This window comes from Hemiscyllium ocellatum, chromosome X (genome assembly GCF_020745735.1).
Source record: "Hemiscyllium ocellatum isolate sHemOce1 chromosome X, sHemOce1.pat.X.cur, whole genome shotgun sequence".
Classification (NCBI taxonomy): domain Eukaryota; kingdom Metazoa; phylum Chordata; class Chondrichthyes; order Orectolobiformes; family Hemiscylliidae; genus Hemiscyllium; species Hemiscyllium ocellatum.
This window is the reverse complement of record NC_083453.1, coordinates 11,716,500-11,728,778: the sequence shown is the minus strand read 5'-3', so window position 1 is coordinate 11,728,778 and position 12,279 is coordinate 11,716,500. Positions and strand designations below refer to the sequence as shown.

Here is a 12,279-nt window from a genome sequence, read left to right as displayed (position 1 = left end):
ACCACAAAGGTGCCAGTTTGGACTTTTCAGGACTCTTTTTTTTGTCTATAGGAAATTTATTGAATACAGTAAGTTCTATGCTATTTGATCTTTTGAATCTGTCTAAATTGCCTCTTTGTTTGGCAATGGTCTTGCTGACAAAATGGTAGAAGATTAAAGGAGAGAACCATGCTATCCTTTGTCATGACTTGGTCCTGTCTACTGGTTCCATTTGAATTTCTATTGAAGGCTGCACTTTAGTGTGGGGGTGTCTGTGTTCTGGCAGAAAACATTTAAGATACACATATATAATCTTACCTGCCATCCCCATGTAAAGTCAGTGATTGTTATTTTCTTCTTGCATGGCTTGGTCATCTAGGAGCAAGTAAGGACTGCAGATGCTGGAGATCAGAGCTGAAAATGTGTTGCTAGAAAAGCGCAGCAAGTCAGGAAGCATCCAAGGAGCAGGAGAGTTGACGGAACATTTCATCTGACCTGCTGCGCTTTTCCAGCAACACATTTTCAGCTCTGGCTTGGTCATCTGCCATTCAGGTTTACCGGTGTCACAAAGTGGTTCTTAACTAATTTTAATGTCCATGTATAGGGTAGAAAAGGAATTCACTGAAGTACAGATGTTCTGCTGGTTTTAGGATAGCTTAGCTTAGTGGAAAAAGTTAAGACTAGTGTAGTTGAGGGTAGTTGAATACTGTAATGAAATATGCATTTGATAATTAAAAATTCCTGTTTGCACTGATGATGACATTGGAACTGAATTGTGACAAGCTACAGCATTAGACCCTGAAGTGGACTCTGCAAAAATGGTACAACAGTCTCTCAATGTCTACAGACTGTGGTATTCATCTTCAAAGTTTTGTTTAAGGAAAACAAAAAGCATTTTGTGTAAAATAACCACCTCAAAGCTTTCATTTCTTCTCAGGCAGTTTAGACACCAAATTGATTTATCAATGCAAAAGCAGCCTTGTAAAATGACTGTATTGTCATTTGTTTTGGAAAAAGTTCAACCAGAGAAGACTGAGCACTTATCACATATCTAATTCAAGCCTGGCTACGGTTCCTAAACAATCTCACTCTGTCCTAAGCCTTTAAAGTAGATTCATCAAACACAAAGGTTGCATCCAGTTCAGAAGTCTGCTGTAGCAGACCTGACTTTAAGCTACCACAACTAAAAGTCTCCCCTCTGAGGAAAAGGACATTTAGTCCAAGCAATCGTTTTGAAGGAAGAATAGTCTTGAATACATATTTATTCTTCCCTTTTTAACTCTCTACCGTCGCCATCCTGTCCAATCCCATCTCCAGTCTGGGGAGGGAAGTGGTATTGCAGGCTGTGAAAGATGATGCAACAATTTCAAATGTGTGCCTTTTGACTTTTTATAGTCCTTTTGTATTTTTGTGAAATGCTGATTGTTGTAAAAGAAAGAAATACCCGAGTTAAAGGAAATGATTGTGTCACTTCAACTAATTCTGTGATGGGAAAGAAAACCAAATTGTTCTCTTTTTGTCCTGAGCCATATGTTTGAACTTTAGCCTCAATCTCTGCCAGCCATTATATCCTTATACATTTTTTTCTTTTAATTGTCTGGAAGTTATGTTCATGGGAAATTTTCCAATATTCAAGCAGTCATTCTCTGGAAGATTTGCCAAGCTTACATACACTTGCTGACATTTGTGTTGTGACCCAAGCAGTTGCATGTTTAATTTTACAATGAGATACTGAGCTTCTCACTGTATCTTCTACCCAAGTTTCCTCAGCACTCTTTCAATATGATACCCTTCTAATTGGCGTGAATGTGTGACTGAATACATCCACTATACTTTCTCATTTGTTACTACATGCCAGTTGATGATGTCTTGCTCTGCTGTCGGTCAACTTGTCCACTGTGACTCTTGTCATTTTTCTTTAGCTTATTTGGAGACAAGAGTTGGGGTGGGGGTTAGGTGGCAGAAGAGAGGTACTCTCATATTATCCAAATTTACTTCCTGGTCCAGAAATTCACACCACATTTTTTAATTCTGGGCATGACCTAGCACTAGTGCTGTGCCACTCTTGTGCCTACACAATTGACATTAAGTCATTATGTATGTATGTATGTAGAATGAATTTGATCCGGGTGTTTCTGGATTACACTGCCTTAGATGCTGTGTAATATATGTGCAGGCTGGAAAAGCTGGGATGGAATTGGGACCAATGGATCCTCTGGCTGTGCTGGAGATCATTAAAATACAATAGCATTGATTTTCAAGATTGCAAACTGGATATCATTTTAACTAAAGTGACCTTGTGTAACATTGTTTTATTAAAATATTTACGATTTAAATCCATTGTTTGAATAGACTTGATTTTTTTTAATGCTTAGCCAGTCATAATACAGTAATGGCAGTTGTGTCCAGTTATCATTCATACTTTTACATGATGTCATTTACCTCCTGGTGATGGTTTGATATCATTTTAGTTGTGCTGTTTCCTAATTAGTTGACTGGGGTTTAGCACTGAATAAACAAGCAGCGATTATATTCCAATCATTGATTATTTTTCTCTCTCTCTCTGGAGTCCAGTATCATGGCAGCAATGATGCCCCATGTTCTCTGGCATTTGGAGTTTGCCATGAGGTGCCAGAAATTTAAAGAAAAGAAAAATTATTCTGGAATGTAAAGAATTATTTTTTCCTTTTTTTTAAAAAGAAACCCTGAAGGTGCAGTAGGTGACATTATAAGCTGCTATGGAACTGAGCCATGCGTCAGAGTGCTTCCCCCAGTTCAATCACTGGTCAATAGGGTCTTAACTAATCTTGTCAGGTGGAGGAGGGAAGGAAAGGGTACAACTGTTCTTTTCTGCCTTCTGGGCTACAAAGGAGACCAGCTAGTGTTTCCATTTGTCGAATTACTATAGTGTAGGTTTAAGTAGTTCTTTAATGTGATGGTTGTGTTCTTGTGCAATTCTGCATTATAGAAAAAATGCACTTGACATTGCCAACACTAAGTTTTAAATGTTCAAGCTTTAGAAACAGTGTCCCCAATTTGACAATCTCATTACAGGCATTTCGTTAAAACAAAATGTAATGTTATAGCAGAATGACCTGTAACAGATGGTGGGCAGATGTGAAAAGTTGTACCCCAGCAAAGGTTTTGCCACTGCTTTGAGTGATAGCAAGAACACCCACCATCATCCTGGTGTTTGCATCTCATGGGGGCAATGCTAATTTACTGAGAGCATGTCAAGTACACCTTGTAGAAAATATCTTATCAGATGGCAAGATAATTGAAGTGATCACCTATAAAACCGGTGCCTGAACTGACTGGGGAAGTCAAAAGCCAATGAAAGCTTTTGAGGTTGTTCTGGTTGGATGAGGCATCCACTATCTTGGTTTGTTTTCATGTTTAACTGTTTAGCATTATTGTAGAAAGTTACTTCGCAGTTTTACTGTGCATTTTTTCTCAAACTTTGCAACATGGTTCCTGAAGTCCCAACCAGCTTATCACAAGAGGCAGCAGAATCAGAAACACTTGAGTGATTTTGATGAGTAGCTTTAGTGATAGAGTGATTTAGGGAAGGAGGACAATTGTAATAATAATCAGAAATAAATAGTCTTTCATTTTAAATCAATGCATCAATTTCTGTTGATATCGACTTTGTGAGATAACAAGTTTATGGATGTATTCGGTGGAGGTTCTTCTGTTTGTTGTTAATTCAATGTTTTTTTTACTGGATACACTGCAATAAAAGTGTCACTAAATATTTGTATTGAATGTTGCCATTTCATTTTCTCACCATTAACTGAAATTCCATTGAGATTGTATATTTTGAGGCCCAGTTACTGCAAATTGGGACATTCAAGAAAAAGTCACATTGTTCAACTACTTCTTTCCATGAAATGTCAAGACTTGACTCAATTTTAATGTAGCGCTCATAAGGATTTGGCTCCACATGGGCCATTGCTGCCTCAGTTTTCAACCCACTGGGATCCTGACCCCAGCCCCCACCACCAGTCAAAGCCCTATACTACAGGGCAACTGGAGCTGATAAAAGTGCACCTCAGAAAGAAGTCTGCAGTGAGAATAAAAGGAGAATTTTTAATGTTCAAAGTCAAAGTCAATTACAAGACTTGGTTACTGATTTGCTTCAATATCAATACTTTGCTAATGTACATTTCTTGATGCAAATTTAGTTTGTATGTGCATCGATGCCAATGTTTTCACAAGAACAATAACAGGGCCTATGTTTGTCCCAGTTATCTATACACCTTCCTTCATCATTTGGGTCCTGGAGCAGTACTTGAACCCAGAGTCTCTGGTTCATAGGCAGGATGCTACCCATTGTTACAAATCCTGTGTGTGGAAAGGTTGCCTGCATGTTCTGCACCAGCCTGACTCTGAACTCTATTACCTGGGTTACTGGGTCAAAAAAGCAACTGACTATTGAAGGAAACTGCTTTTCAAATGTGAAAAATCAAGGCTGAAATTCAGTTTTCTGGTTTGGAGGAGCCAGAAATTCAAATGAGTGGGCAAAGTTACACCATACAATCCATTGGAAAATTTTCAAGCAACTATTAAAGAGGAGGATTAAGACTACTAGGAAAACTTGATTCTCGTAGTTACATAATATTAAATAGCATTCATTTTTGTCACAACAGTTGCTTCTGTAGTCTGATGTAGAGATTGCTATTAGTCCTTTATCATTTCATTGACTTGGTCTTCAGCTGCTGCCTTTAAAGCCTTTTGTCTCTGGAAGTAGCGGTAGGCACGGGCACTACACAGATAACCACCATATATTGTCAGTAATATCATTGATCCAGAGAACATTCTGTACCCAACATCTGCAAGCCTCTTGGAGGACACCATTGTGGCAGATCTGAAACACACATTTTTTTGATTAAATAAAAAAAACTTGCATTTCTGTAGCACCTTTTTACAATCTCAAGGCATCTAAATACCTTACACTGCTTGGGAGCTGATGAAGTACTTCAGTGACTGTGCCCGTAACCAAGCTGTTCCTGTACAGTTACAGCACAGGCATTTACCCAACACTGTGGAAAATTGCCCAGTTTATGTGCTGTACACAATAAAGTCAAATTGAACCTGGCCACTTACTACCCTATCAGTCAACTCTCATTCACCAGTAAAGTGATGGAGGAGATAATCATCAGTGCTGTTAAGCAGCTTAACAACATATCTGTTTCACTAACACTCAGTTTGGGATACACCAGGAACACTCAGCTCCTGATCCAAAAAGGCTGAATTCCAGAGACGAGAGTGACATGACTCCAGCTAAGACACAGTGGTTGTGGGAGTGCTGGCAGAGGTGGAGCTCGTAATCAAGATCCTGGAGCCCATAAGAAGTGGAGACCACCTTTTGAAGGGAATGTAAAGACTAACTCTTGGATTAACATCTTGCATTATATTTTGTTTCAAGATGACACTGGAGTGTGGCAACACGAAACATCACTTTTTACTCTTTGTATACACGTGACAAACAAAAATCTAACTGAAGGACAGCAGATATATGGGAACACAACCACAACAAGTTCTGTTCCAAGCTACTCCCATCCTGACTTGGAAATGTATCACAGTTCCTTCAGAGTCAAAGTTCTGCAACTCCAATCTAACCAGGTTTAGCTACAACAAATGGACTGCTGTGGTTCAAAGGCAGCAGTTCAACATTACCTTCTAAAGGACAACTAGGGATGGACGATAAATGCTGGACCAGCCAGTGATACCCATAGCCTGTGAATATTTTTTTTTAAAAAATGATAATCCTGAAATATTCTTTCTAGAAGTTTAAGTACTTACCCTAGGAAAGGCTGCGTGAACTTAAGTGCAATTTGTGTTGATTAAAAACTTTGAATTAATTCAATGTATTTAAAGCTGTTGATGTGGTGTACACTGACTTCCAAAAGGCAAAATAGTGTCACACCACAGACTTGTGAGCAAAATTATACTTTACTGAAAAAAGGGATAATAGCAACATAGATACAAAACTGGCTGAGTGGCAGTAATGGATTACTAGTTAATTATTTTCAGGCTAGTGGAAAGTTTTTATAGTAGAACACCTTGAAGGTAAGTGTTGAGACCCTCGCAATTAATAACTTAAACCGGTGTTTTGAAGACTTTTGAGATTGTGAATCTTTATGAGTGATCCGAGTGGAGAGAGCAACTTAATTGACTGCTTAGTGAGTCCTGATTCCTGCTGCCTAAAAAGGTAGGCCCTCATCTTGCCTACCTTTTTAATCAACTGTCCCATGAGGGAGATGGGGGTGGTGGTAGGAGCGTTGAGGGATGGGTTGATGAAAAGAAGGGAGATAGTAGACACAGCTGAACGATGGTAGCACTGACACTGCTGTACTCCCTCCGTACCACACTGGAGTGTCTCCTCAATTGTTACTGAAACACACAGCTTTCTGGGTCCAAAAGTCCAAAAAAAAAACTTTAAGCCAAGACTGGCACAATCCAGGGAAAAGGATCTTACTGTAGAAGCAAACTGGGAGCCAGCTACCATTCCCTTGCATCTTTACCCCACCCTATTAAAAAGATACAGGCACGTAGACTCGCTCCTGTTACTCAAGGATGGCACAACAACAAGCATAAGTCTAAATGATGGCAGCCTGACCAACAATAGCCATTACCTTTGCAATCACTTAAATGGCCAGGCACATAGACAGAAAGTGAAGAGATCACCAGCAATGCCAGATGAAAGCAAAGTACTGTAGCTACTTGAAATTTGGAAAAAGAGAATGCTGGAGAATCTGTCTGGTAGCATTTATGAAAAGAGAAAGAATTAAAATTTCAAGCCTTGTATGCTCCTCTCCAGAGTTTCTTCAGCAATCGGTCCACTCTTCCTCTGCTCCCAACATCTTCCTACACCCCCAAAGCAATTGCCCATTCATTCAGAGAAGGTCTAACACCTGCCGGTTTACTTCCTCCCTCCTTCCAAGGTCTCGGACACACCTTCCTGGTGAAGCAGCAATTTACCTGCACTTCACACAATCTAGTCTACTGTGAGCAGTGAATACACTATGGTCTCCTCTACATTGGGGAGACAATGGGCAGACTGGGCAATACCTACGTTCCGTTTGCAAAATGATCCTGAACTTCTAGTTGCCTACCAATTCGGCCAACATCTGTCTCAGGCTTGTTGCAGTGCTCCAGCGAAGCTCAGCACAAGCTGGAAGAACACCACCTCATTGCCTGCTTCAGAACCTTGCAGCCTTCTGGACTCTATCAGGTTCAATAACTTTAGGGCTTAAGCACCAAAGGGTCTGTTTTCGTGCTGTGTAACTTTATGACCTTCTCCCATCTCCTTACCCCAATCCCCAAACTCAGCCTTGTCATCATGTGGTCTGCTACCACAAACCACCCATTGCCAGATACTAATGGTCCCTGTTAGCAGCTGTTGATTCCTCCAGGCTGACCTTTATCCATTCCTTTGTCTGGGAGAAAGTGAGGACTGCAGATGCTGGAGATCAGCGCTGAAAATGTGTTGCTGGAAAGGCGCAGGTCAGGCAGCATCCAAGGAGCAGGAGAATCAACGTTTCGGGCATTAACCCTTCTTCAGGAATGAGGAAGGTGTGCCACGCATGCTAAGATAAAAGGTAGGGAGGAGGGACTTGGGGGAGGGGCGTTGAAAATGCGATAGGTGGAAGGAGGTAAAGGTGAGGGTAATAGGCCGGAGTGGAGGTGGGGGCAAAGAGGTCAGGAAGAAGATTGCAGGTTAGGAAGGTGGTGCTGGGTTCGAGGGTTGGGACTGAGACAAGGTGGGGTGGGGGGAGAGAGGGGAGGGGAAATGAGGAAACTGGAGAAATCTGAGTTCATCCCTGTGGTTGGAGGGTTCCTAGGCAGAAGATGAGGCGCTCTTCCTCCAACCATCGTGTTGCTATGGTCTGGTGATGGAGGAGTCCAAGGACCTGCATGTCCTTGGTGGAGTGGGAGGAGGAGTTGAAATATTGAGCCACAGGGTGGTTGGGTTGGTTGGTCCGGGTGTCCCAGAGGTGTTCTCTGAAACATTCCGCAAGTAGGCGGCCTGTCTCCCCAATATAGAGGAGGCCATGTCGAGTGCAGCGGATGCAGTAAATGATGTGTGTGGAGGTACAGGTGAATTTGTGGTGGATATGGCAGGCTCCCTTGGGGCCTTGGAGGGAAGTAAGGGGGGGGAGGTGTGGGTGCAAGTTTTGCATTTCTTGCAATTGCAGGGGAAGGTGCTGGGAGTGGAGGTTGGGTTGGTGGGGGGTGTGGACCTGACGAGGGAGTCACGAAGGGAGTGGTCTTTTTGGAATGCTGATAGGGGAGGGGAGGGAAATATATCCCTGGTGGTAGGGTCCATTTGGAGGTGGAAATGACGATGGATGATACGATGTATATGGAGGTTGGTGGGGTGGTAGGTAAGGACCAGTGGGATTCTGTCCTGGTGGCGATTGGAGGGGTGGGAAGTGGAGGAGATGCGGTAGAGAGCATCGTTGATCACGCCTGGGGGGAAATTGCGGTCTTTGAAGAAGGAGGCCATCTGGGTTGTACGGTATTGGAGCTGGTCCTTCTGGGAGCAGATGTGGCGGAGACGAAGGAATTGGGAATATGGGATGGCGTTTTTACAGGGGGCAGGGTGGGAGGAGGTGTAGTCTAGGTAGCTGTGGGAGTCAGTCGGTTTATAGTAAATGTCCATGTTGATTCGGTCGCCTGAGATCTGGGCTCGATATCTACTTATTGCTTACTCCTCCCTCTTCCCCATCTTCAGCATACATACCAACCTTTTCCCAGCTACAATAATTTCAGAAGGAGGGTCACTGGACCCAGAATGTTAACTGATTTGAGAGGGATGACTATTCCAGGCAGCAGAGGTCTGCAGGTCAAAGCCACAGAGAGCCAAGGTACATCAAGGCAAGAGTGAGGCCATGTTCTTTGGGAACTGGGCCAACTGATCCTTCATCTCCTTCACCTTATAGGGATGGCGATCGTTTAGTGGTATTATTGCTGGACCGTTAATCCAGAGACCCAAATAATACATAGAACATAGAAAATACAGCGCAGTACAGGCCCTTCGGCCCTCGATGTTGCGCCGACCGAAGCCCACCTAACCTACACTAGCCCAATAACCTCCATATGCTTATCCAATGCCCGCTTAAATGACCATAAAGAGGGAGAGTCCACCACTGCTACTGGCAGGGCATTCCATGAACTCACAACCCGCTGAGTAAAGATAATATTCTGGGGACTTGGGTTCAAATCCTGCCATGGCAAATGGTGGAATTTAAATTCAAGTTTTACAAATCTGGAATTAAGAGACTAATGATGACCATGGATACACTGTTGATTGTCAGGAAAAACCCATCTGTTTCACTAATGTATTTTTAGGAAGGAAACTGCTGTGGGTCTGGAGTCACATGTAGTCCAGACCTGGTGAGGATGGCAATGTGGTTGACTCTTAACTGCCCTCTAAACAATTGGGAATGGGCAATAATTGCTGCCCAGCCAGCGACGCCCTCAACCCCATGAATGAATTTTTAAAAACCTATCAGGACAGATTATCTTAAGGAACTGGGAACATGGGCCTGTTCAAAATCTTGGGAGGAGCACACTGCCAAGGTGAAGCAGAAACTGGTCTTTTGGGAGCACCGCACCCTCTCCATTGCAGGTAAAAACCTTGCTATCAGGTGGAGGCACTGTTGTTTTATGTGGCGCAGGTTTAGCCCCATTCCCTGAAACTGTGCTGTTTCAGTCACAAGCCATCTTCCACTTCATCTGGAGGTCTAAGATGGACCATGTCTGCGGGGAGTCCATGTACAAAACTCTGGATAAGGGGAGGGGGTGGAGAATGTACCAGCGTCACGGTCATTCTGATGGTCACCTTTGTATGCAGCTGCATCAAACTGCATAAACCTCCAGTATGCAAACACCAATTGTCACTACGTACTGAAGTTCTACCTGTCCTTGGTACCACAGAACACTCCCAAGTATTGGACTGTTCCGTATCACCTGTCCTTCATGAAGAAATTTACAAAGAGAAACACCTTTGACCACCAGTTCGTCAGGAATTGGTCAGCATGTAGCATCCTTGAGACCCTGAGGAAAAAGGAGAGGATAGGTTCTGTTGTGTGGTTCCTAGAGCAGACTGTCAGAGTCATTTGGTAGAATGCCTCATCACCAGAAATGTTCATACAAGTACCAAGATGTTGCTTGGCTGGTGGTGAGAAGAGCACCTTCTTCATGTACACCTGGTCTGTCTGTGCACTGCATACTGCCCTCTAAGCAGCTGTGGGGGGCAGGGGAGGTTTAAGAGATTGTCACACATCTCCTCCTCGAATGTTCCTGTGTAAAGGAAGTCTGTAAAAAGATGCAGTGGTTTTTGTCAAGGTTCATCCTGAGCAACTCTGTGATGTGAGACTCTGTGCACTATGGTCTGTTCCCTGGGATGCAGACAACACCAATTGCGCCTGGATGACCATCAATTTGATGACAGGTGCTCTTTAGTCTTCAATTTTGAGCAGACCAACAATCACAAGGAGTTGGCCCTGACTGAGTGCCACATTCCAAGGTCCAGGATTATGTGCTGAGGAACACACTAAAGCTTGGGGCAGCTATCACCAAGGCACAGTGGAGAAAGACCACTGTCTGAGGTCTTTCTGCTGAAGGTAAATGGGAGTTAATTCAGTTATCGGACCTTTCTGATACCTCAAATGCACATAAATATGATCAAAGACACCACATAAGAGGTGCCTTTGGTTTGTTTGGATAGAGTCAAATTCCAATATTTTTGTTTCCTTGATATGTTACTGTACTGAACTGCGTTTGTGACTATGTATTAAGATATCTTTTAGGAATATATTTTTGAAGTTTTAAACAAAATTACTCTGCTTTCTCTGTAGATGCTGCCAGACCTGCTGCGTTTCTCCAACACTTTCTGGTTTGATTTCAGCAGTCAACCTTGCTTTCACAGCCTGGCTGCTCGCTGAAGGGTGTTGAGGCCTCATTCGTCGCCTCCAACGCCGCTTTGTCCTGAGCTGATGGGCCTAGTGGAGGCGTTATCTCCAAATCCAGCCCGGGACCAGGTGAACGCGGTTCAACTTGTTAAATAATCGACGCCATCGATGGCCTCGGCGTTTAGGCTTGACCCCCTGAGGTTCGACCTGCATTTCCAACAAGGCTACCTACAGGCGGCCCTGCGTCCCGGCCTCGACTTTCGCCGAACCCGAAGGCCACCGTTCTCGCTATCGCTTCCCCAGCACAGGATCAACCGCCAGACGCTGCTTTTGCTGCCTGAACGCAGAGAAAGTCGGTTTCCAAAGCCGAACTTTCCCCCGAATCACGAACTCACCGAGTCTCTGTCTCCGTGCTTCTCCAGCTCGAGCGGCGACCGTTCAGGACACAGGTCAAAGGTTACAGACCCACTCTTCTTGCTGCTGTATATTTTAATTTTTAGATTCGAGGCGGCTCACCGTCGTTTTCTCGACGGTAATAAACTCTGGACTGAGCCAGCGACACACCTCTCCTGCAAATCAAGTTTTTTAAAAAATTGGTACGTCAGCAGCCGGATTGGCAAGTTTTTATAGAGCCCAGGACCCAATCTAGATAATTCGAAAAGGACGGAATAACAAGACTGATGTTAGATTGAAGGCGCTGACTGGTAGATATATTTTTAAATCAATATGTTTAGGCACACTTCTAGATCAGATGTTACTTGAACCTGGGTCAACTAGCTCAGACGCCATATTGGGAGTACCATGTATAATTCTGGTCGCTGTGTTATAGGAAGCATGTCATTAAATTGGAAAGGATGTAAAAAGATTTAGCAGGATGTACTGGAGGTTTTGAGTAATAAGGAGAGGCTGGGACTTTTTTCCCCAGGAATGTAGGAAGCTCAGGGATGATCTTACAGAGGTTTATAAAATGATGACAGGTATAAATAAGATGAATAGCCAAGGTCTTTTCCTCAGGATAGAGGAGTGCAGAACTACAGGACATAGGTTTAAGGTGAAAGTGGAAAGATTTAGAAGGGATCTAAGGGGCAACTTCATTCACACAGAGGGTGATGCCGTGTATGGAATGAGCTGACAGAGGAAGTAGAAGCAAATACAATTACAACATTTAAAACATATTTGGACAAGTACATAAATAGGAAGGGTTTAGAGGGATGTGGGCCAAATGTAGGCAAACAGGACTAGTTCAGTTTAGGAAACCTGGTCTGCATGGATGAGTTCGGCTAAAGGTCTGTTTCCATGCTGTATGAATCCAGAAACGCTGCCACTGCACCATTCCATTTTAATAGAGTTGGTTGAAATAGGGGCTGAAGGGAGATTT

The 12,279-nt window shown here is 43.2% G+C and overlaps 2 protein-coding genes across 4 annotated transcripts in view; one reads left to right on the top strand and one right to left on the bottom strand.

Annotated features, from left to right (window-relative positions):
- Positions 1 to 12,279, top strand: part of cers5 (ceramide synthase 5) — a 126,858-nt gene that overhangs the window by 113,443 nt on the left and 1,136 nt on the right. The window lies entirely within an intron of this gene.
- Positions 4,049 to 11,713, bottom strand: LOC132805829 (cytochrome c oxidase assembly protein COX14 homolog). 2 transcript variants are annotated; one of them, XM_060821120.1, is made up of 2 exons: positions 11,297 to 11,713; positions 4,049 to 4,846 (listed from the first exon to the last, which is right to left on the bottom strand). In XM_060821120.1, the coding sequence occupies exon 2, from the start codon at positions 4,834 to 4,836 to the stop codon at positions 4,660 to 4,662; it is 177 nt and encodes a 58-aa protein (XP_060677103.1). In that variant the 5' UTR covers positions 4,837 to 4,846; positions 11,297 to 11,713; the 3' UTR covers positions 4,049 to 4,659. The 2 variants fall into 2 exon arrangements, with proteins under 2 accessions (XP_060677103.1, XP_060677104.1); XM_060821121.1 differs by lacking the exon at positions 11,297 to 11,713 and adding an exon at positions 11,134 to 11,265.